This window comes from Meriones unguiculatus, chromosome 5 (assembly GCF_030254825.1).
Source record: "Meriones unguiculatus strain TT.TT164.6M chromosome 5, Bangor_MerUng_6.1, whole genome shotgun sequence".
Lineage (NCBI taxonomy): Eukaryota > Metazoa > Chordata > Mammalia > Rodentia > Muridae > Meriones > Meriones unguiculatus.
The window spans coordinates 88,832,975-88,858,767 of record NC_083353.1 but is presented as its reverse complement, the minus strand read 5'-3'; the positions used below and the strand labels follow the sequence as shown (position 1 = coordinate 88,858,767).

The following is a 25,793-nucleotide window of genomic DNA, read 5'->3' as shown; positions in this document are numbered from 1 at the left end:
GCTATCACTTCCTACAAATTCATGGCACTTGTGTCAGAATATCTCACTTTGAAAATGGAAGGCGTTTATGAGCCAGGTGTGGTGACACACGCCTTTAGCTCCAGCACTCCCGAGGGAGAGGCAGGTGGATCTCTGTGAGTTCAAAGCCAGTCTGGTCCTCAAAGTGAGTGCCAGAAGAGTCAGGGCTGTTACACAGAGAAACACTGTAAAGAAAGAAAATAGAAGGGGTTTAAATGTGTTTAAAACTCATGGCAGGTTTAAAAGGTTCGGTCAGACTTCAGTTGTTTTTCTGGCTTCAAATAAATACCTATAAAGGTGTTTTATTAAACAGCTTTCCAAATATAAGATAGAAGTATTAAGTTTTGTAGGTTTTTTTTCTTAAACTATTACCAAATTTCTTTATATGTATTGAATAAATGTATTGAATAAAGTCTCACTAAAATGCTTTTGATAGATTTTATTCTTTCTATTTGGGTAATGGTACAGATTTTAAACCCTGTCCGAAGCTCTGGGTAAGGGTAAAGCTTCAGATTGGCTGAGAGACTAAAACAGAAGACATCAAAGCTGCCACAGTGGGCATGGATTATATTTAGAACACGAAGAGGAACCCTTTGGAAAGACTATACCAGTTATCTTTTCAGTGTTAGGAAAACTTAACTGTGTTCTATTTCACCTATGAAATCATTAAACTGGCAAACACCCATTTCTCATAATCTATTTCTAAATATATGACCAATAAGGGGGTGACTGTAATTAGGTTACCATCCTAACCCTAATGCTAAAATGCTGGCACAGTTGTCTGCAACTTCCTGAGTTATGGGAGCTGTTTAAACTCTTTTGGCTTGGTCCTCTAGGGAAGCTTTGCACGTTCAGAAGATCAACGGTTGTCTTCTCTGAGCTCATAAGAATTTGATAAAATACACATCCATTTCTTTCTTTCTAAATGCTCTCATCTGTTTAAAAACCAAAGAACTGGGTCTGGAGAGGCGCCTCAGAGGTTACGAGCACTTTCTGCTCTCCCAGAGGGCCTCAGTTCAGTTCCCAGAACCCACATAAGGCAGCTCACAACCAACTGTAATTCCAGCTCCAGGGTTCAATGCCCTCTTCAGCCTCTGTCTCTTTCTCTCTCACACATACACACACAAATAATAAAAATGAATCTGTAAAAAACCTAAACAATGTAAACATTACCTTGGACACCTTTTTATTGCAGTAATAAAAATGTGTCATATAAACAGAACTCAAGTTTGGTTTTATTATTTTTTTTTTTTTAACAAGTCAAGAATAACAGAAGTTACAGAGTTGTAGCCACCCCTCCCCACCCTTACCCCAGGAGAATGACGTTTAGTTTGCAAGAAACACCTGCTGGTGAAAGCATATTACTACCCTCTTAAAAAGTTTACAAAAATTTAACAAAACGTCCTAAACAGCTACCTTCATATTCGTAAACAAAATATAAACAGCTGGCTGATCCAGTTTCCACTGCACATCAAACAGGTGCCAAAGTGATGGCGATCGTCTCTGGATTTAAAACAAGGATAATATTACTAAACTACCACACCTGACACATCATAGTCTTAGGGATGTTGGAGGGGATGTCCGACAGGATTGGAAACAGGCTGACACATGACATCCTCTGCTTTAACTGACTTTTCATTTCCTCGGTATTGCCTCCAGGCTCTAAGGTGACATCTTCCCTACCATAGAATAGAACTGTTGCTGCCCAGTCCACTTTCTCTTTCAAAAACACACTGGAAACTTCAGACGTAATGGGAGAGTGGGTCTGTATCTTTTGCAGTGTCTGAGGCCTTCCTTGGGTCATGGCGAAGATCTTAACAGGTGGGCCTGTGCATGCATGATGCCTTAGATAGTTGGGTGCTAAGACATGCACCTTCTGTTTCAAAACCACAGACAGAAAATGGGTCTGAACAAGGGAAAAGTGCAACTGGGTTCCTGCTGCGCCCTGTTACTGGGAAAACTGCGTTTACTCCCTAGCTTTGCTGATGTAGTCAGCGAATTTGTTGATGCTTTCTTCCTGCTGTTCCAAGGCATCCAGGATAATGCCCATTGGAGTTTTCTTCAAACCTATTCCCTCCATTTTATTTTCCAGCTTGTTCTTGAGGTTTCGAAGTCTCAGGGATGCGTGGATGAACATCACTGAAAGAAATGACAACATCAAAGCAAGAATTCACTTGTTTTTGTTTTTAGTTTATGTAAAAAACTAAAATTTCTATTGTTTTTTAACTACATGTATATATGTCTGTGTCTGTGGGTTTATGGACATGAGTGTAGGTGCCTGCAGAAGCCAAAGGCATCAGGTTTCTTGGGGCTGGATATGGAGAAAAAAATATAGATACAGAGAACCAAATTTGGGTCGTCTGTACTCTTAAATTCTGAGCCATCTCCCCAGCCCAAGAATTCCCCTTTTCACATCAACATAGTACTCCTTCTCATTCTTCACACATATAGTAAACCATCTCTTTTAGCTGTCAATTCTGCTTGCCTTGCTGATCCAGGCCTTCAGATGGGTACACAGAGTTTATATAAAACTGCTTGTCAAGCCAAATACATATCGTGTGGAAGAAAACATGGTACTCCCTTGAAAGACTCCTGATCTTCCGTATTCTTTCTTCCCCACTGAAATCCCCACCTTGCAAATGTTACTTAAAAAAACATGACTTAAAAATTATGTTTAAACAACATAATTGTCCACCAACGTGATTCCAACCTGAACATGAATCCACTTACCCAAGGCTTCCCAGGAAGGACAGTTTGTACATTCTGGGTTTATCTGTGCTACATTCCCTGAATGCCAGAATCCAGGTAAACCCCACTCATTTTAAAGAGGCATATTTTCTAAAGCATCAGCAGGAATGACCTGACCTTGTTCATTATGAAACAGATTCCATGGGCTCTCTTCATGGACCTCTTGCCCCAGGACCTTAAGGAAATGGGCTAGAGAATCTGTATAGATCTCTAACAGTCATTTTTCATAAGAGCTGGTTAAAGAGGGCTGGGGAGATGGGGAGAGAGCTCAGTGGGTAAAGGTGCCTGCCTCCAAGCCTGGTGACCTCAGTTTGATCTCCAGGAACCACATGCTGGAAGGAGTTGTCCTCTTACCTCCACAGTTTCCTGGGAAAGATGGATGGATGGATGGATGAATGGATGGATGGATGGATGGAAGTTGAATAAATGCAATTTTTAAAAATTAAAAAATAGGACCAGGAAAATACCTCAGTACACAATGTGTGAGAACTGGAGTTTGGGTCTCCAGGACCGACATAAAAGCCAGGTACGCATGGCAGCCAGCCTGCAACCCCACCACTTAGAAGGAAGAAATAGGGGATCCTATCAGGCCAGCTAGACAGAGCAGCCAATTGGCTCATCAAGAGACCCTGCCTCAGTAAATAAAGTGGAGAGCAATGGAGGAAGATACCTGATGTCAAGCCTGGGCCTGGGTGCTCACCCTTACACACATGGGGAAACACACGTACGCATATACATACACAAATGCAGTACATAATCTAAACATAAACAAAAGAACATCTTAGGCAGATTCCCACACTACCCTATGCACAATTCACAGGAAGACTAAATGTTCCTAACTGACTCCAACCTTTAAAGATACAAGCCACTTTCTAAGCATCAGGCTCTTTGGATACCACTGTTGACACCGAGAAACAGGCTCTCCAAGGGATATGGCTTAGAAATACATGTTTAAAAAAATGTCTGCAACCTTACCAGGCCACAGAGGAAGACACTGCAGCCACTCCTGATGAGACCTGATAGACTAGGATCAGAAGGAAGAGAGGAAGACCTCCCTTATCAGTGGACTTGGGGAGGGGCATGCATGCAGAGGGTGGAGGAAGGGAGGGATTGGGATGGGAGGAGAGAGAGGGCTACAGGGGGATACAAAGTGATACAAAGTGAATAAAATGTAATTAATAAAAATTAAAGTTTAAAAAAATGTCTGGACAGATGATCCTCATGTAACAGAGTTTGAGAATAACTGATCTTAATTTCCTTGTCTTAAAGATGAATGAACGCAGCTCACTTAGGACGACAGATGACACTCTGGTTTCCTGTAAACCTGGCAGGAGAAACTGAGTTCCCGACTCTGGCCCTGGCCCATCTCCGACTCTTAAGCAGAAAGGGAACCACAGTTACCAAGCAGTTTAAATGGAATCACTCCAGCACTAACTTCTAGTTAGTTAAAATTAAAATTAAATTAAAATTATCCCAAGGTTTAAATTCAGTGGTGGAAATAGTATATGTAACAAAGTTTAGGATTCATTTGTAAATATTCTGAGTTCAGGATTCACTTGTAAATATTCTGGGTTCAATCGAACAAGATCTCAAGTAGGCAAATGATCTTATTTACTAGAACACATGCATAGGTGAAACATTTTCAAATGGAAAGGGACATTCTCTTATCATCACCAGCATTTTGGCTAGATTTCCACCTTCTGAGACCTGAATTGGATCTTTGTTTCATTTCATATTGTTTGAGGTCTTAGAAAATAGGCTATTTAGAAAAATATCTAGTTCACCAGAATGACAGCATTTATACTGTGGTCCAGTTAATTTTTTTTGAGATATGTTTACTAATTATGTGTGCGAGTGTTTTCCCTGTATGTGTGTGCGCAGGCATACCACATGCGTGCGTGGTGCCTGCAGAGATCAGAAGAATGGATCAGATCCCCACAACAGGCATTATGGATGGCTATGAGGTGTCATGCAGATAACGTGCAGACCGAGCTGCACCAGTTCTTACCCGGGGACTGGGATTTGCGTTTGTTTCGTTTATCGGTATCCCTGTGTAAGAAGAGCAACCTGACACATTGCAGGTGCCTACTTAGATCTATGGAAATAAGCAACTACTAGGCTTTCATGTGCTGTTTTAGAAGACTTCGACACTTGTACCAGATAAACCAAGAGGTTATACAATGCCCATTGGCCAACTGTGCCTACATTTATCTATCTATCTATCTATCTATCTATCTATCTATCTATCTATCTATCTATCTAGTTTGAGATAAGATTTCTCTGTGTAGCCTTTTCTGACCTGGACTTGCTTTGTAGACCAGGCTGGTCTCAAACTCTCAGAAATCCGACTGCCCCTGCCTCCCTAGGTGCTGGGATTACAGGCAGGTGCCACCGAACCTGGCTAGCCTACACTTATTTCAATGAAGTGAGAAAAAGAAAACAGGTTTACTTACACAACAAAGGGAAAGTGATGCCGAACACAAAGACCATGACACCCCCGAACATGGATATGAGGAAGTAGCTGGCTAGCATGACCACCATCACGAAAGCCGTGGGGTACTGCTTCTTCATCCGGCGGAGGATGTCCTTATTGTGTGCTGCCCATACGAACCCCGTGAACACCAGCACCACAATGATTCCTCCAAGGATCATGTTGAAGGGGCTCAGGAACCTGGGATGGGAAACCAAGAAACAGTGGCTCAGTAGCAGGTACTGCATGGGGAGAGAAGGGAAAAGGAGTGAAAACCATTAAGTACTTACTAAGTACTTCCGTCAACGCCAGAACCTGTGACGTAGACAGGGCTGACCGATTCTGAATAAAGAAACAGCCTTAGTGGTTAGAAAACTGTGACACTTGGAGCCAGCTCTCATGGCCCATACAATCCTAGTACTTGGGAGGCTGAGGCAGGAGGATCATGAGTTCAAGGCAAGCATCAGCCACATAGTAAGACTCTGTCTCCAACAAACAAAAACAAAACAAAAACAGAAGGTGAAAAAGAAGAGAAGGGAAGAAAAGATGATAAACAACAGCAACTACAGCATCAAAGAAAGTGGTGGAATTGGGGCTAGGCACACACACAGGCAGAACACTGGATACTACTGCACACCAATGTTTTGTTCTTAATTTTTTTAGCATTAAATATATCAGGCTTAGTAGGAATGAGGGATGAATGAACTCATCTATCCATGATGAATAAATGTAGGGTAAAGATCATACAATGGCCTCCATGAGCAAGACCCTGTCCACTGTCACATTTCTGTTTGGACTGTACAGTGTAAACACAACACAAAGAAACAAACAAAAAACAAAAAATATTGTACAAAACACAGGGTAACTTGTGTCTCCTGGAATAAGAGAATCCAACCACCTTGGTCCCACCTTCCATTTTGGAGCAGCTTTCTTACTGAGGCTGAAAAGACGTTTTCTATGAAGCCCAACTCTTCCCCTAACCCTAACCCTAACCCTCTCCCTCTGAAACTGTAAGAAAAAAATTTTTCTTTTATAAGTTGCCTTTACCTTTATCATAGCTACAGAAAAGTAACTAAGACACCCAGGTTGGCTCAAACCAATGATCCTCCCAGCTCAGCCCCCCAGGAACTACCTAATTACAGATGTACACTACTGTTTCCAACTGAATATCCCTTTATATTTTACCTCTGATTCTGCCCACTGAAACACCAACTATTTTGAGTAGATACTGAAAGTTTCTTCTTTTTGGGGGGCTGGAATTAATGTGAAAATGCTTTGAAAAAGCTAAAGGTATCGACAAAAAGAAAAAAAAAAAGGAAAGAATTTCTGGATGTGGTGGTGCACAGCTTTAACCTCAGCTTTCAGGAGGCAGAGGCAAGTGGATCTCTAACCCTAACCCTAACCCTAGCCCTACCCCTAACCAGGACAGCCTGGTCTACAATGTGATTTCCAAGCCGGGACTTCGTAGTGAGATTCTGTCTTTAAAACAAAAGGGGATGGGGTAGAAAATTAAACAATGGTAAGAGTAGTGTAATATAGCTCAAACATACTGTAGCCTACAGTACTGGTGAATGCTGTTCTGGGCCTATCTCACCACAGAACAGGGCTACTCTAACCTCTGTTGCCTCCAAGCAGGACTGTCATCTTTTCAGAAAAGGTAAAAACAACAAGCCCTAGCTACAAAATATGGATGCCAATTTATTCGTGCTGAGCCACTTCTGACTCAGGGCAAAACCATTACTGCCTCACAGCCAGGCTGTTGCTAACCACAATAAGCTTCGACGGCAATTACTCCAGGACACTGTGACATTGAATCACCGCCCAACTTCGTGCATGGAAAGTCCCTTTCCAGCGTAAAAGCAGCCCCTCGGAATGGCTGTTACAGATGGGCTCGCTCTCTACTGCCTCGCCCTCTGTGGATGTGCCACAGTGTGTCTAATAACTGCTTCTTCCTTCTTTTGTCTTCCGAGAATCCACCTCCACCAGCGCCATCCTTGGTAGGACAGTAACGGTTGCCTATTTCTCTCAAAACCCTTCAAAACGCTGAGACCCTTTAAGCTTGAGAATACAAAGGTAATAAACAAGATTGCCAAGACTGAGATAAGTACATATTGGTGGTATTCATATGAAGAGCTGTTAGGAATAACCTATGTGGCCAATGTTTTACTAGGTTGGGATATATACAACTATGATTAAAAAGCTGAAGTAGTCAGGCATGCACTACTAGATCTGGCTTACAATTTAGTAGCACAATACGATATTAATATCTATTGAATGGATGAAAGCAATGATAGCAATTCCCTCTGTTAAATAGACTTACCATCTCACATATGTGACATAACCCTAAAGCAGAAATGTCTCAATTTACATTTTCTTTTTTTCCTCCATTTTTCTTTCTCTCTCTCTCTCTCTCTCTCTCTCTCATTAAGACAGGATCTTACATACCTCACCATAGTCTCAGACTTTATGTGTAGATGAGAACGACCTAAAGTCTTGATCCTCCTGCCCCTAGCTCCCAAGTCCAGGAACACAGATGTGGGCCACCACGCCCAATTTGAATGGTGCTTGGCATCACAGCCAGGGCTTCATGAGAGTTACGCAAGCATCTTGCCAACTGAACTATAACCCCGGATCTTCTTATAGATGTGTGTGTGCTACTGGCTATTGCTTGTACATGGTAGGCAACGGATGTGCCATTAAGCGACATCCCCACACTGGCGGTTTTGTTTTATCTTGTTTGGTTGGTATTGGTTGGTTTGGTCTTAGCATCAACTCTATCTTCCTACCTTGGCTTCCCTAGCAGCTGAGATTACAGGTCTGTACTACCAGGTCTGGTCTGTAACTTGCACATTATTTTCTGATGAAAAATAAAATAACTACATAGAACAATACAAAACATAAAATCAGCTGCTCCACAGTACAAAGCCTAGGCTTAGTGCTCTCATTATCTAATTGCCTTGCTGGAATTTGAGGTCATATAACACCTTGAGGCTTTTCCTTCTTTACCTCTGCCTTGGCTTCCTGCTGTCTGTACTCCATGTGCCAGTTTGAACCATCTGACCTCCTCCAAGCTCTCAACACCCAGCTCACAGACTGTTCTGCCTACTTGCCCTCCCTCCCTCCTGGTTCCGAGTCACCCAGAGTGACCCAGCCTCTCTCTACTTTGTTATTATTTTACTTTATATTTTCATCTGGGTCGTACCATATCTCCTGGTACAATCTCAGCTTTGATTTTTGTTTGCTGGTGCAGACAGGGTCTCATACAGCACAGGTTAGCTGCAGCTTACTGTTTAGCTAGAGCTCACCTTAAGCTCCTGAGCCTCCTACCTCTACCTCCCAAGAGGTGGGATTAAGAGCACATGGCATCATGCTCTGAGATTTAATCTGAGAAAGGTAGAATCAGGCAATGCAGAAAGTATATCCTCTTGAACAAATCTTATCCTTTCGTCAGAGGCCTGGGAACTTTCATAGTTGATTTGTCGGATCCCTGGGACACAATGACCAGCTGGCCTAATCTATTTGGCAAGACCCAGGTCTCAGTGAGAGACTTTGTCTCAAAAACAAGCTGAATGGTGCAAAGAGAGAGACAGACTCAAATGGAAGGCCAAAGCTGAAAAAAAAAAAAAAAAAAGAAGACTTACAACCTAAATTACCAAGCAGGAGCTGGTTAGCCTGCAGCAAAGTACCAAAGTCTTTCTAAAATATGAATTAAAATAATAATTTGTAAGTCATATAATAAAAATCACGAAAAGTTTTGTTTTTGTTTTGTTTTGTTTTTAACTTTGGACAAGTAAGGCAGAGATCTGAACCAAATGTCTAAATAAAGCCTGGGATGAAGAACAATGGAAAAACCAGGGCTGACTCAAGCAATTCCACAGTTGCTGTTCACCTGTTCCTGTAGCTCAGGCTCAGGGGAAAAGAAGCAAGGGCTCCTATAGAACTGGTTTTAGCTTGCAACATGGCCAACCACAAACTATAATTAGAAAGCAGTCAAGCTGAGGGGGAAAAAAAAAGAACAGAGTTATTGAGAGGAGAAATTATTTTCTTCCATATTCGGAGTACATGCAGTTCCATTCTGAAAAATCAGTAAAATGAGCACCATGAAGAAGCCTTGATAGCCATTTATACTTGTAACAAAATAATACACAGTCACACATGAAACACACACACACATCAAACACAAGACTGACTGCATTTTCCAGTAAGAGCAAGGATCTGAGAAGCAGCTATCATCTGAGATGCCAATGGTTGAGCTGTTAGTCACACCAGTCCAGATAAAATCCATGGACTCTTTGAATAGTGGTTTCCGTAAACAAGACACTCATCTTTCACTCGCTCTGCCGGGTGCAGGCCTATTTACTGGTTACCCATGAATAATAAGAAACAGGGAGGAAAAAAGAGAGAGAGAGAACGTACTTACTAGAAGACAACGGAAGAATGAAGAATAAATAGAACATTTGAGATTCTGTTCTTTGTAGAACACAACCTAATTATGTAAGTTAAAATTATTAAATATGCTTTCAATTTTGAGATTAAATGTATTTATATAAATTACCCCATTCTACTTATTAATAGACCTTTTACTGTACTGGGTTGTTCTTGGTTGTAAAAACATTCAGAATGCCACAGTGAATTTCTGAAGCCATCTTAAAGAGTGAATGAATGGTGGTGCATGCCTTTGATCCCAGCACTCAGGGAGGCAGAGGCAGGCACAGGATAGCTGTGAGCTCAAGGCCAGCCTGGACTCCAAAGCAAGTCCAGGACAGCCAAGGCTACACAGAGAAACCCCATCTCAAAAAACCAAACCAAACAAAGTGAATGAATACAATCCCACTAGGCAGTATGGGCAAAACTGAGGTCCACAAAAGTGAAAAAGCATAGCCATGGGGGAGATTTGAGGTTAGGGGAGATGGTGGGGGTGGAGTTCTCAAGATAACTATTCCATGTAATTTATTAAGCACCTTAATGCAGGCAGGGACCTAACCCCTCCATTCCAAGCTGCTGTTTTCCCCCCAAGGGAATCCCTCCACAAGGATATCGCTCTCTGAGAGAAGGTGGCCAAGGCTGAGGGGCAGCTCAGTGGTAGAGCAGTGTGTGTCCTTGGAGGGGGAAGGGAGAGAGAAAAGTCGGAAAGAAGGTGTGGCGAGATCCGCCCCAGACTTGCCCTTATCATGCTGCTGGCCAGATCTACAGATTCAGTATAAACTGCTGAGGGAGGAAAAGAAAAAAAAAAACCTCTCCTAACCACATCAATCTGGAGCTAGGAGGATCTCGAAAAACCCTTCAATTCACAAAGCATCCAGCTAAGGAATCAATCCAGTCAGTAAACTCGTCGGAAGCCACCAACTAACTGCTGAGCTGCTGGTGCAATTCACTCAAGCGGAAGATTCAGAGCCGAGCTAGGAAGAGTTGGTAAATTCTGTCGCACCGAGCAGAACCCACAAGGCTGAGAAGTGTTTCCCAGGCAGAAACAGCTGACCTCTAACCCGGAAGCTGTCGGTGAAGTGTGGTTGCAGAGGGGGCCCGACTCACAGGGAAGAGGAGCAGAGGGTCTGTTGACTCACAGGGCACTTCTCTGGCTAGGTGAGGCTTTCCAGGGGTCTCTTCAGAGCAATTGTGTACACGCCCACCCGTTTTCTTGCTTCTTGTGGCCCTTATAAAAACAGCACTCTTTACACATTTCGCAAGGCCTGCCCAGACTACTACACACAGTTGTTCCTGAAGTGGGTACGGGGGCCGGGGAGCTTGGCTGCAGGGTGAGAACCATGCTCTCTACTCCCCGCCTCAGGGGCACCTTCGGTACCTGCAGTACAGCAGCCTTCCCTGCCAGCTTCCTGATACCGTGTCTTGGTTACGCTCGGGCTTCAGGAGGTTGCTAGAACTCACCCTGCCTCCTGGGCAAACCACCCACCAGCCCGGGCAGGAACTGCTTTCTCGGCCTGATCGGCTCCAGCCTCTTTAAGGCTCAGTTCAGCAGCCTTTTCTCAGCCTCTCTGAAGAGCACAGAGCACCATATGCCTCTTTTCCGCAGTGCTTGCCACTGTGACAGCTTTACAGCTATGTGGGTGAGTACCGAACACATCCTTAGCCCCTTCTACACAGAAAGCTCCGTAAGGAAAGAAGATGTCACATTTTTGGCCCCAGCACTTAGCACGTTGCATTTGATAAATGTATCACTAAAAGAAAAAAAAAAAAAGACTGCGCGTTTTCTTACCGTTTCACCAATTGAGCATATTTCTGTGGTCCTCAAGGAAGCATGCGACTTAACATAGACAAGCCCCTATTATTCCCATTGTATACTAAATAGGGCAGGGAAATAGTTCCAGCCTTTGTCTCTTCACAGAGCTTGTTCAAGGGACAAGTGCGAAAAGCACCACCGGGGAGGAAAAACCCACGCTCTTCCATGATGAGATGACCAGGAGGTGGGGAAAGGCAGTGGGCTTTCCAGAAGGCCCCTCTGCAAGCTGTGTGACCAGCACAGGCTGAAGTACAGCAGGGACAGAGGAGGGAGATTAACAGGCTGCTGAGCTATCCTTTGAGGGTCCTTTCCGAGTTCCATGATCACCCTAAGTGTTCAGTGGTTGTTCTGGTTCCCCAACCATGACTTCTGTCCTGGCAAGAGCTATCTTTATTTTTCTTTCTTCTTAATTTTTTTCAAAATTACATTTATTTATTTATTTAGTGTGTGCACTCAGTGTGGTGCTGATGTGGAGGTCAGAGGACAACTTTCAGGAGTCAGCTCTCTCCTCCCACCCAGACATCAAACTTAGGCTATTAGGTTTATCTTCAAGTGCCATTAGCACTGAGCAATCCTGCGAGCTTACAAGAACCGTATCTGACCATAAATTATAAATAGTGGCTTTAGACACAAATTAGTCTTCAGTATGTGTGACCATCATCTCTTGGACCTAAACATCAACAGGGTAAAGGAGACTTCAAAAAATTCAGATAGGACAAAGGAAAGTTTAGGTGGGATGGGAGCCTGTCTCATGCATCACATCAGGTCAGAGTAACATAACCTTGGGATTTCTTTAGCTGGTTGAATTAGTAAGGCCCATGGAATTCACCGTGTGTTCCTAGCAAGACCTACTTTGCTGGCCTCTTATGTTCTGTTTGGCATTTGCTAAGCTGCTTGCTCATTTACTAATGTGTTTACTATATAAGTATGGACACTTGTGTGCACACGTATGTGGACATGGAGGTCAAAGGTTGATATCAAGTGTCTCCCTCCATTGCTCTCTAGTTTATTTTTTGAGACAGACTGGCCAGCCAGCGAGCCCCTGGGATCCTCCCGCCTCTGCCTCCCTTTGGTGACACTAAGTTCCCTTTCCGTAAGAGTGTCTTATTTCCCTCACACTAACTTCCAACTTATATATGCCATTGGCGGGCTATGAAACCAGTTAGCAGAAGTAGCCACCAAAATGCCGTTTTCTACGTTAAATGGCCTTTCCATCTGCCAGTGAACGCCTATGGAAGGGAAGAGCCAGATATGTGCCTATTCATGGCAAACACCCGAAATCCTATCTGTTTACAGTAAATGGCTGCTGAGCAGGAGCCAAACTGCAGGTTTTCTCTCTCTTCAGAAGCTGCGAAAGCATTACCTGAACAAAGGCCATGTCAAGGGTAAAGCCTTCTAAAGATGAATGATACATGATAAAATTCACCTGTCTAGACAGAAAATAACATAATACAGCATAATATAAAATTTTATGATCCCAGCATTGTTCATAATTCTGTAGCCCTAACTTGACTCATAGCTCAGCTTCTAAGCGAGAGGGCCAGGAATCCAGACTGCGCACATTTATTTCACTTCACTTAGGGACGTTGCAAATCTTTTCCTAGTACCAAGGAAACAGAAACACCAACTAGTTGGCTGAGGCAGGGTGGGAAATTAATTCTTGTATCAAGAAGCAGGTGATGGTGACAGAGAGAAGCCAGGAAGAACGAGTGACTACATGACACCAAGGATGTGTCATGAGAGGTGATTTTGCCTGTAGGTGTGGAGCCCAGGGCCTTGTGCACGCAAAGCCCCACCTCCCCGAGTCACACCCTCAGCTCGGATGAAGGATCTTTAGATGAAACACGTGAATGATGACAGAGCTCTTAAAGGTCTGTAGTCAGAAAAAACTCAGGGCCTACCAGGAGAAGACATCCACCATCTTCCCTGGATGAAGTATATTTAAAGAAGTACGGTGGGGCAGATGGAGATGAAATCTGGGAGCACCGGGCAGGTGCTGTTCCCTCAGGTCACCAGCTATGTGTTCAACTGAGAAGTGATGTGAGTTGTGAGTAAATATTATCAAAACAGAATAACCTTTTCCCCTATCCACATAACAGTGTTTGCCCTAGTCCCAACACTGGAGAATTTTCTAAGTGGAATTGTTTGGGAAAGACCAAGTAAGTCAGTTGGGCAAGATGAGTTCCTGTGTAGTTGTATTTCTTTTGTTTTCTTTTTTGGGGTTTTCCAGACAGGTTTTCTCTGTGTAGCCTTAGCTGTCCTTGACTCACTTTATAGTCCAAGATGGCCTTGAACTCAGAAATCTGCCAGCCTTTGACTCCCGAGCGCTGGAATTAAAGGCATGGGCTGTAGCTGTTTATTTTTGTGGGCTTGGTTGCCTTGTATAAAAATTAATGCTGACCTTTTTAGCATTGTGTCACTACCTCTCTGGACTTTTAACTTGATAAAGGAGCCATACGGTGATAGTCTCCACTTCCTCCCAGCAGTATCTGAAAGGCTGATAAAGGCTTCCCACTCTGCTGAACGAGTAGAGTGACACAACTAAGAATCCACTGTAAAACTGCTGACTGACTAATCCTCAAGCATAAGCAGACTGCGATTTATTCTCTTTGCAAATGACCATGAAAGTGATCGCCAGTAGTTTCCACTTCATATCATTCTTACCATTAATGGCACTAGGAGTATGAAAATTGTTTTAAAAGAAATCACAAATCCGTAAGCAAATAAACCTGCCAGTATAAGCTTACAAACACAAACAGGACCAGCATACGGGCACTGGGTAAAGCGGGTATGATGGGCTTGTGGAGGGTTCACTGACAGTCTATGAATAGCAACAGATAGTCTATGAAAAAAAAAACGTCAAGAATCTTTTGTCTTACGGTCTACACTATATTAAAACAAACAAACAAACAAACAACAACAACAACAACAAAAAAAAAACTAAGACCATCTGGTTTACCTGATCAGAGGCAAGAGAAAGGACAGCAGCCCCAGAGGAGCAAGAACTTAAAACATGCACCTCAAGGGCTATTTAGAGGCCAGCAGGGGAGGACACAGATGTCCTTTTTCTTCCCACAAATGTTTAAATATATCTCCGTGCAGGGCACCCAGGACTTTCTTAGCTAGCTCTTCCCTCACCAACTGGCAACCGGTTCTTTTCTCTTGTAGCATCTGAAAGTACAAATATTCTTAATACCAGGTACTGACAGCCACAGCAGCTGTCAAAGAACAGGCACACAATTGTGGCCACAAAATAAATGACACTTGTTAAGGTTCTCCAAAAAGACACAATGCTTTTTGCTGAGCTATGACACAGGGGAAAAAAAAATGGCGCATACACACAAAGATTAAGATAGAAGGCTGCTAACAATGCCCAGATTTTAACATAGCCAGGAGTAGTCCATGTGCTTACAGAAGGCTGAACAGCTGAAGTGTGTAAGAGCAAAGAAAGGCAAGGAGAAGCATTTACTAGTTGAAAATGCTTCGTGTGGTTACTGACTCTGAGGCCACATCAGAAAACAGGAAGGAACAAGGTACGTTAGCATAGCAGTGAAATGATCTAATTTTAAAATATCCAGCTAAATCTGGTTAAGGATTAGGAGGTGTGGCTTTGTTGGAGGAAGTGTCGAAGAAGTGGGCTTTTAGGTGTCAGAAGCCCATGCCAGGCCCAGTCTCTGTCTCTCTGTCCCCCGCCCCCTCACCCCTGTTGGCCTGTGGATCAGGACGTAGCTCTTAGCTACTGCTCCAGCACCAGGTGTGCCACCATGCTCCCCACCCTGATGATAACGGGACGAGCCTCTGAAACCATAGCAAGCCCCAGTCCAGTACTTCTCTTGCAAGAGTTACCTTGGTCCTGGTGTCTCTTCACAGCAATAGAACACTGACTGAGACAACTTCTGTTGACGTGCGTGATGTAAACATACTAGATTAATGCATTGCTGTCTCCTGTCATGGATGGGAAGATGGTTTCTGGTCTCCGATCTTAGACATCTTTCTTTTCTTGTGCATATGTATGTATAAAAGACCTTTGGGTAACAGGAAAGCCACAAATACAGATGTGGGGTCCAGTTCACACTGGCAATAAGAGATACTGGAACAGTGTTTATCCCATGTGGTGATACCGAAGCTGAGTCTTGCAGAACTGGGAAAACAGATCCAGGCTGGACGTTGGTAGCTGAAGTCACTAAAGATGCTGTGTTTCTGGGCTCGGAAGCTGGTAACACTAACAGTGGTAAGAAAGAAGTAATATTTAATGCACTGAGGAGGCCGGCACTGTTCTAAAGGCATCATCTATGGGATGCTGGTTAGTCTTCAAGCAGGCCTGTGAGGTGGGTGCTGTTATTAGTGTTATTGTACAGATGGTAAAGATGAGGCAATGTGGTCATACAGCTAGTGACTGGCAGTTGGGATTCCAACACACTTAATCTGTCTCATAGCAATTATACTACTCAGAGAGATGGATGGAAATAAAAACTGTCACTAAGAAGGGCTACAAGGCAGAGCGATGTACAGCTTTAATGGTAGCACTTAGGAGACTGGAGCTTGAGGAACTTGAGTTCCAAGCCAGCCAAAAGGTACACAGTGAGACCATGTCAAAAGCAACAAAACAAGAACAGAAAACAAAGATGGTAGGAGAAGAGGGAAGTAAAGAGCTTGAGAGAGGAGGGCAGGGAAAAGAGAGAGGAAGAAGAGGAAGTGGAGGAAGGAAGAAGAAGACATGAAGGGAGAGGAGAAAGGAGGAGGAGAGGAACAGCAGGAACTATGAGCTCACAGAATCTGAGATGTACGTTGTACCTACTACATGGAAGCCATGTGCTCAGTAAAACCATGGTTTTAGGATGAAGACCAAACTTCCTTTTCTTTTTGAGATGAAGTCTTGTTACAGCATGAAACTCACTATGTAACCCAGGCTCGCTATCCTCCTGCCCCATCTTTCCTATTGCTGGGATAACAAACACGCACTGCCATGCCTTGATTGGCGATCTAACTTCTGACCCCCAAGCCCTTCTTGGTCAGGACCCAATATGGATGTCTGTCTCTATCCTTAACCACTCTCAATTTCCATTTCGGCCTAGTGCTTCCTAGTGCTTCTAGAGCTACATCACATCCCCTGGAGTCTATCCTCTCTCATGCGGAGATCTGGAAAAATCAGCATCGCCTACTTCAGCCAAACCAATCTGAAACACTAGAGGACATCAAGAGCCACTGAATGTCCCTAAGGGACCTCCTGGCTACAGAGATGGAATCACTGAACATTCTTTACCATGGGTAACATGACTTATTTGCACATTTCATCATGAGAAACTATCACCAGTAGCGGAGGATCCAGATAACTATCTCCTAGCAGTGCCCAGACTCACCCATCCACTGCAGCATCAAAAAGAGAACAGTTCTGTTTAGAATGGGGAATGTTCCAGAATCAGCCATGCTCCCTCATCCCAAAGGTATTGGATTTCTTCCACCTTTCAGGCACTATCATTCTAAACCTCCTGATTCCCTGGAAGATGCCACAATAGTTAAGGGGGTGAGCTCAGGTCTGTGGTTGTAAGAATGTCATTCAACTTCTCTGAGCATCAGGTTTAATAGTGAAAATAATAATAGTCTAGTTATGGAGCTGTATGACACAATGCAGGACAATACTTAGCACACAGAACTTAGCACAGAAAGCCCCAAATAAATGATTTATTATTATTATTTATTATTTATAAAGAAAGAAAAGAATTTGTAGGGGAAGCTAGAAAGTGTTTAGAGATACAGAGAAAAAAGTTACATGCCCAAATTTATCCTGGGGTATAAAAATAAATTCATATTTCACACACACGTATGTTTTTGAAACAGCTGTTTGAGTCTCACACTGTAACCCTGGCTGGTCCGGAACTCATGCAATCCTCCTGCCTCAGCCTCTTGAGTGCTGGGCTTATAAGCATGAGTCACCATGCCTTGCATGGCTCTTTAGAAATCTGTAACAACAACGACAATAATAGGTACTTTTTTCTTCATCCTTCAAAGACACCAATAACTTTTGATACTTCTATGTGAAATGGGGATGAGAAGGGTTAAGACTCCAGATTGCCTGGTTTAGTGGCCTAAGGCCATAATGAGAGAGCTATGTTTAGTTAAAGAGCTCACTGTGAAAAATGTATTCTGTGAAGACCACAAGGTGGCCAAGGCTTGTGCTGGAATCTGGCACAATTGCTTTGGGCATGAGGGGAGGGGGATTTCATTTTTTACTTGTATATTTGGTTGGTCTATGTGAAACCTTCCTATTTAAGATAAGATACAGCCCCCATAATTACATAACCGAAAGAGGAAGAAAAGAAAATGAAAGTAAAATAACAGATATAAACCCATTATTAGATTTTTGTCTGGGTTGTGGGGGGAGACAGGGTTTTTCTGTGCAGCCCTGGCTGTCCTAGAACTTGCTCTGCAGATCAGGCTGGCCTCAAACTCACAGAGATTCTCCTGCCTCTGCCTTCCAAGTGCTGAAATAAAAGGTTAACATCACCACTGCCTGGCTAGTTTGTCTGTCTTATCTGTCCGCCCGTCCATCCATCCATCCATCCATCCATCCATCCATCCATCCATCCATCCATCTTTGAGACAGGGTTTCTCTGTGTAGCCTTGGCTGTCCTGGATTCACTTTGTAGACCAGGCTGGCCTTGAACTCACAGAGACCCGCCTGCCTCTGCCTCCCAGAGTGCTGAGATCACAGGCTTGTGCCACCGCACTCTGCTTTATTTTAAAGATACTTCTTCGTGCAGTTTTGTTTTGTTTTATTTTTTTCTCGGAAGGAGCACAGCTTCCGGCAGATTTACGGACAACTGCCCCAGACCTTCTTACCCTGACTAAGGGCTCCCCAGCTGCCAGTTTAGTCAGAGTCCACCAGGGCCTGTGCTCCCTGCACTCTAGGCTGTCCCTGGAGCTGGCAGTCCCTTGAGCCACACACAGCAAGGATCCCACACGGAGCCTGCATTTGGGAACTGGCGCCCACTCCAAACCACGCCCGGAAATGGGGAACCCTGCCAGTCTCCTCTGTGCTGTGAGTTTGCTCCTTTTGAGGCTCAGCAAATGCCATGTGTCCCTGGGCCAGCATTCAAGTCTGATTCATCTTGGTGTGCCAGGAGCTTGGGTCTGGTGCCCAGAGGTAGCTAAATAAATACACCGGCTAACCTCAGGCCAACCTGAGACACCACCTTGTCGCTCACCCCTTCCCATGACCTCCTATGCCTTCCTAGCTGCTTTCTCTTTGGGTTTCTTCTAAAAGAGAAGCCTTCCACAAGGACTTCTTAATTTAGGGCAAGAGGGTAAAGCCTTTGGGGGGAAAAAATTCGCTTAAGAGACAGTGAACAAGATGGTGAACATAACCACTTACTTTGTCAAAGGTGGGAGAAGTATTTTTAAAGGGTAAAGCACAGGGGAACGCGGCTTCTGGGGAGACAGGTGCAGAACTGTGTGCACATATGTGCCCAAATGCCCACGTGGAACCTTAATTAACGCAGGGCACTTGTTAACTAGCAAACACTGAAAAGGCCTTCGGATCCAGATAAGACCCCCAAGTCTCAGGAGAGAAGCTGAAATGACCGTGTCTGGCAACTTGGGGCGGGCGGGGGTGGGGTGGGGAAGAGGGCGGTCAGGGGATGCAAGATGCGCCACCAGGAGACCTTAGGCTGAGGGACCACTTGAACACCGCCCTGGGTCCACACCCTGTCACTCCAGGCTTCCGCAGGCAGCCCCAGGACAAGGGTTACAACACCACTTTTTTTTTTTTTTTTTTTTTTTTCTTATTTTTCAAACACCCTCGGCGCTACAGACCTCTGACGGGCGGCTGACCCCAGCACGGGGGGCGGGGGAGGGGGTAGTTTCTATCACCCCAAGTTCTCAGCACTCCCCTCATCTCCTTCCTCCCAGGGTCCCTTGTCAAGTCTCAGCCTCCGGAGCAGAGAGAGAAAGAAAGGGGACCCCAGAGAGCTGCGGCCTCGCCCTGAGCGCAAGTTTCCACCGGGTTGGCCGCTTCACGAGGCTGCAGGGCAGCCGCCCTGCGTGGACCTAGACTTGCATCTCGTGATTTTGTCCCCGGACAGGTGCCCGGGACGCGAGACCCCACTTACCCCACGACCGAAATCATCATGGCAGCTACCACCAGGTAGTTGGTCTGGTAATAGAGCAGATTGCTCACTACGCGGTTGTTCCATTTGGAGATGTCCCTGAAGTCCGGCCGGGCGAAGCGATCAGAGCCCGGGAAGAAATCATCCCAGGCACGGAGCGGGGCGAGGTTCACGTCCATGTTCCCGGCTCGGCGAGCCTCGCTCTCGGAATCTGGCGGCGGCGGCGGCGCCAACCAGCTGGGTGAGAGATGACAGCGGCTCCTTCGGATTGGCTCTACGGTTAGAGCCCCGCAGGGCCCAGGGAATCGACTGCGGGCGGGCGTGTTTGTCTGCCGGTGATTGGCTGGAAGTGGTTAGTGACAGAAAACAAGGGCCTTCCACTGCGCGGGGGACCAGAAGTAGAGCAGAGTGCGGACAGAAAGTACCCAGCGGAAGTCCCCTACCCAAAGGCGGCGTCGATTCTCTCCCTGACAGTTCGGATGCAAACCATCTCTTTCGCGTGTGTGCTCTCTGCCTTAGAGGGAGAAAAAGGCAGCTGTTCAGACGTCCGTCAAAGTGGAATGGAATGGAAGGTGGACTCAGCGTTGCTGGAAACCCAGCCTTGCTAAGCTCCCCACAGACGCAGGCCATTTTCATGAGTCACTTTGTGTGAAACCAGACTGGGAAAACGGAAGAGCCGGCTAGACTGAAATGAACGGCCGATTGTCCTTTCACCTTTTTCTCTGCTCACCATTTCAGCCGTCTTGCGCGAAATCACTGAACTGCTTGCTGTGCCGTCCTAACAGACAGATGATCAGACCTTCCTGCTGAGTGTGCTCCTGACAGCGTGGAAGCAAACAACAGGTGGCCTGTGTTTCCAGGCAGGCGCACGGGTTCCCACCAGGAAGGTTTCTTAGTTTCATTCCAACATGAAACCAGTTAACATTTACTTAAGAAAGCGTAGGATTAAAAAGAAGATTTATTTTATTTTAAAAATTAGGTGTGTATCTGAGTGAGTGTATGCGGGTGTGAATGGGAGTCCCTTAAAGTCCAGAAAAGGTCATCGGATAACCTGGAGCTGACCTTTTAGGTGGTTTGGGTGCTGGAAACTGAATTCAAGGGACTCACAGGAGCCCCATAGGACCTTAACCAAGTCATCTCTCAGGTTAAGCACAACCTTAACAGAGAAGGAGACATTTTCATCCTACCCAAATGCTGGGACTGAAGGCACGCACAATCACTCCAATAAACCTTTTGTATCAAACACACGAGAATAAGGTACAATGCTCCTCACATCCATCAGGACCCTTCCTGGGTGCTTCAGCTCTCCTCTAAAACGCTATACACTTTATTACACAGGCACCCTGGACACAAGGGCACTTCCCAGTTATAATAATACCCAATGCCACTTGATTGAGATGCAAATTGTTCATGAAAAGATAAAACATAGAAAATACTATTTTATACATGTGGTTGGTTTAATCTGTGACAGTAGATGGATAGAGAGGTAATGGCTGTATATTGGTTCGTTTGTAGCAGGCAAAGCGGACTTCTAAAAAAATTACACTATTCTCGCATGTATTACATACCAACTGCAGTTTCCCCTTCCTCGCCTCCTCCCAGGCCTCACTACCTCCTCTCTTCCCCAGATCCACTCCTCCTCCATTTTCCTTCAGAAAAGAGCAGGCCTCTCAGGGACATCAACCAAACGTGGCCTAACAAGCTATAATAATAAAACTAGGCATAAACCCTCATATCAAGGCCAGACCAGGCAACCCAGTAGGAGGAAAAGGGTCACAAGAGCAGGCCAAAGACTCAGAGATGCCCTCCCCCCTACTCCCACCCTTAGGAGTCCTACCAGAACACCAAGCTGCACAACCATAACATATACACCTCCTGCAGCCCACAGAGGCCCCATGCTTGCTGCGTCAGTTTCTGTGAGCCCTGTGAGTTCTTGCTTAGTTGATTTTTGTGAGCCATGCTCTTGTGGTGTCGACCCCTCTGACTCCTGTGGTGGAAGGCAGGCTGCTAAGGTGACAGACAGTGTCTAAGATAACACTATTTCTAAATTTGTAAGTGGTAATTTTAAACCAAACTCAAAGCGCTAAGTCAAATTTAATTGCCTTTGTTGATTAGAGAGGCAGTTGAGGAAGTTTATGGTGGCTTTATGAACTTCCTGCTGCCACTGGTGTTTAGGATAGTATAAAATATATACTATTGGTAATATGTACTATATATATTGGTAACTACAGTATAAAATAGTATATATATTACACATGGTATATAATAAAAGCAGGCACAAACCCTCATATCAAGGCTGGACCAGGCAATCCAGTACATATTGGTACTTGAATCTGACCAGTGACTTTGGAGAAATTCCTTTCCTTTTACAAATTTACTTTTTTATTATAAATGACTATTTTGCCTGCATTGTGAATGTCCATGCCTTGTGCCTGCTGATGTCCAAAGAGAGTGTCAGATCTCTTAGAACTGTAGTTACCAGTGGTTCTATGCTGCTAGGTGGGAACTGAGACTTGAACCTGGGTCCTCTGAAAACACAGCAAGTGCTCTTAACCACTGAGTCATCTCTCCAGTCCCATAGAGGAATTCCCTAACTTCCTCTAGCCTTACTTTTCTTGCATGTAAATGGGGGTTAGTAGAAAAGCGCCCATAGAGGTGAGGCTTAATGAGGGGTATTTGGGAAGTGCTTAGTACATGTAAATGCTCACAGATTTTTGCTGTTATTCTTAATAATAATAATAACAGGCGAGGCAGAGCTGGAAGCCAGCTATTCCAGAGGCTGAGGCAGGAGGATTTCAAGTTCAGGACTTTTTGGGGATGGAGGGGTTACAAAGTGAATTCAAGGCCAGTCTGAGGAAATTGGTAAGACTCTAGCTCGACATAAAAAGCAAGAAAGGAGCTAGAAAATATATAGTTCAGTGATCAACACTTGCCTAACATGGAACATTGTTGGTCCTGCGTTCAGACCCCACTATTGGCAACAAAACACAGAACAAAGAGCTAGTATGCTTTACTGGTGGATGTTTACAGTGTTTTAACTGTTTTCTATACTTTTTATAATAAACATCTCCTGACTTTTCTCCACCATGTTGCCACTGATCATGTGTCTGTGTCTGAATAGATAAGATGGGAGAAAAATATTCAGGCTACTTACTTAGTACCACCATGCCAACAGACATTTTAAGTCTTTTCCAGCCTCTGTGAAGGCACTCCGGGGAGTCAGAAAACGGAAGTGCCTGCACTGCTCTGCCTTCATAGGGCCTGCAATGCAGGAAATACTCAACCCTCAGACATCGAGAAGAGGGCTAAATAAAGATGTGCCAGGCCGCTGCTCTGTTACAGGAAATCAGAGAGAATGGTGGAATTCCTGGAGAGTAAGATTTTTAAGAGGCAGCATCGTGGGCGAACTGAGTAAATGATCTTGGTCCAGTGGTGGCGAGGGAACAGAGATCCCAGCATCTGTGAGGGAAATCTGTGAGCATTGGGAACCACGACCAAGAGCTTTCTTCGTCCAATTGCTCAGCACTGTAGGAGCAAAGGCTGTGGAAAATGAATGAGTAACATTATTCCTCCATCACAGGCAATCCATAGACAATAAGCATTAGCTGGCTACATTTTTTATTTAGTTTCTTAAACCTCCAAAGATAGCTGAGCAAAATGCAAGCCTCTATCCCCAGCTCCTTGACAGATGGAGACAGGAAGCTTGCAGGTTCAAGGCTTGTTCAGATAAATTGGTGAGATTCCATTTCAAAATAAAAAGAAAATGGGTATGGATGGAGCTCAATGGAGGTTTTTCTAGCATGCACAAAGCCCTCTGTTCATCCCTCATTACTGAAGATAAAAAAAGAAATAGAACCCAAAGAGGCCTGAGGGTTTTTTTTTTTGTTGTTTTGTTTTGTTTTGTTTTTTTGTCTGTTTTGTTTTGTTTTTCTGTTCACAGCATGAGTCCTGTTCTCTCTCTCTGAAAATGTTGAATACGCTTCTGTCTCTGTTTGGACTATGATAGCTTTTATTTGATTACTTGTTCTTTTTCCTATATATTTTTAGATCTTGTCATCCAAACATTTTAAATAAGAATGACCACCCACTGAATCAATTTTACTCCAGTCTCTATTTAAAAGCTACTATTAGCAGCTCCTTGTCATTATTTTTAGGTGGGGAGAATATGAGGAAGGAAATTCACTGCATTAGTCTCTTACAGCAAATGCTGAAGAGATGGTTCCGTAGTTAAGAGAGCTTGTTGCTCTTCCGGAAGACCAGAGGTCAATTTCCTGTACCCACGTCAGGGGGTTCACAACTACCTGTAACTTCCAGCTTCAGGGGATCTGGTGCTTTCTTTCTGGCTTCTGTGGGCACACACACATGACATGCACACACATAAATAAACTGTTTGTTTGTTTGTTTGTTTAAAAAGTCTCTGTGGCTCTTCCGCAGGGACTTAAGCTTTAGTTAGCACCACCCTGAGTATTCCTCTGTCTGTCTGGCCACTGACTATAGAAGACATCTAATAGTTTATGATGTGTTCCATTATAAATAAAATGGATCTACTAAGGACTTTGCTCACTTGCCATCATTACTGTCATTACTAGAAAACGGAGGTGACTATTTCTAATCAGTCAGGCTGATCTAATGGATGTCTGGTGTCAGCTGTCAAAATGGTGAGTCATGGTACCACTTTTAAGAAACACAGATGCAGGACAGACACCTTTGTAGGCTTCTTTTGGGTGTTTTGTTTGCATGTACATCTGTGCCACTCGTGTGCTAGGTGCCACAAAGCTGCAGGCTATTGTGAGGCCCGGTGTGGATGCGGAGAATTGAACCTGGCACCCCTGGAAGAGCAGCAGTGCTTTTAACTGCTGAGCCAGTCCTCCAGACTTTTCTTTTTTTCTTTTCTGTCCTGTTTCTAAGGCTCAGTTTCTTCCTCTGGGAAATAGGTGGGCAATTCTATTACTTTAGTTTTTATTCCCTGAGGGGGCCAAAATATTTGCTGACATGACTCAAAGGCCCAGCCCACATAAACTCATTTTGATCACAAAGGACAGCTCAGTGATGCCCATGTGTGGAATTGTCTGGGCAAGAAAAACAGATTTCTGAGTTGATCTTGAGACTTGTGACATAGAAAGATATGGGGGTCTCCTGCTGCAGCCGGTGAATTCTATTCCCCCACTCGCTGCCTGTCTCTAGCTGATTTTTAGCTCAATGCATGCTGTTGATGAACATAGCTGGATATCATAACAGATAAGCCTTGCTTAGTTTCAATGGAAAATAGAACAAAGAGTAGATTAAATGCGTGAGTGACAGCCCCTACTTTAATGAGCACCCAGCACCTCTTGTGGGAAAATGAAAAAACTGGCATTTGTAGCATTCAGGTTATTCTGATCAAGGATTATACTCTAACCATTCAAGATTTCACTTAATTTTCAGTCTTAATTGGTGAGTATTGCTATTCTCACTTCACCTTTTCTTTGTTTTTTTTTTTTTTTTTTTTTTTTTGAGACAGGATTTCTCTGTGTAGCGTTGGCTGTCCTGGACTGGCTTTGTGGGTCAGGATGGTCTTGAACTCACAGTGATAGGCCTGCCTCTGCCTCCCAGAATGCTGGGATTAAAGGCATGCCCCACCATGCCCAGTTTAACGTTTTAAACTGCATAGCTATAAAGGCAAGGATTTTGGATCTTCCTGCAGTATGGGAAACGGAAATTCCTCTCACCATTTTTCCCCGGAGGAAAGCACTGGGCATATTGGGGTGGTTGTTTCAGTTTTAAATAAGAATATAACAGCATTTTATGCAATTACTTGCCAGCATATAAGTGTATAAATAAATATCTAAGTTCATGCGTCGTAGAAACATTATGGATGGTATAACATTACTTAAGTAGGTAGATTTAATCAAGATTTTAATTACAGTATGAAATGCTTACAAAGCCCAAGGAACCCTCTCCAGCCAATTTACCCAAGGCCACCCACTGTTCAGATCGCTTTCCCTGACAGCCCCGCCCTCCCACCCCTTCCTCGGAAACCCCGCCCACTGTGCTGGCCCCGCCCCTCGCTCCTCTTTCTAGCCCGCACTCATCTCTCTGGTCCTGCCCCTCCGCGCCTGCTCAGTTTTTCCCTTCTTAAAGCCGGGTCCCCCAAGCGCTAGCTCCGCCCCTCCCCTGAGGCCCCGCCCCCGCCCCGCTCACTCACTTCTTACCTGCAGCTCCTCCCCTTCGCGCT

At 44.4% G+C, this 25,793-nt stretch overlaps 1 protein-coding gene across 1 annotated transcript; it reads right to left on the bottom strand.

Annotated features, from left to right (window-relative positions):
• Nucleotides 1-1,231: 1,231 nt before the first annotated feature.
• Arl6ip5 (ADP ribosylation factor like GTPase 6 interacting protein 5) lies at nucleotides 1,232-19,854 on the bottom strand. The gene is made up of 3 exons (XM_021642366.2): nucleotides 19,583-19,854; nucleotides 5,220-5,437; nucleotides 1,232-2,157 (listed from the first exon to the last, which is right to left on the bottom strand). The coding sequence occupies exons 1-3, from the start codon at nucleotides 19,756-19,758 to the stop codon at nucleotides 1,985-1,987; spliced, it is 567 nt and encodes a 188-aa protein (XP_021498041.1). The 5' UTR covers nucleotides 19,759-19,854; the 3' UTR covers nucleotides 1,232-1,984.
• Nucleotides 19,855-25,793: the final 5,939 nt, after the last annotated feature.

Excerpts from the sequence above, each read along its gene's own strand:
- Arl6ip5 (XM_021642366.2), bottom strand. The coding sequence starts at position 19,758 with ATGGACGTGAACCTCGCCCCGCTCCGTGCCTGGGATGATTTCTTCCCG. Across the intron at positions 5,438-19,582 it reads ATGATGATTTCGGTCGTGGG|GTTCCTGAGCCCCTTCAACA; the intron begins GTAAGTGGGGTC and ends TTCCCATCCCAG. Across the intron at positions 2,158-5,219 it reads CATCACTTTCCCTTTGTTGT|TGATGTTCATCCACGCATCC; the intron begins GTAAGTAAACCT and ends CATTTCTTTCAG.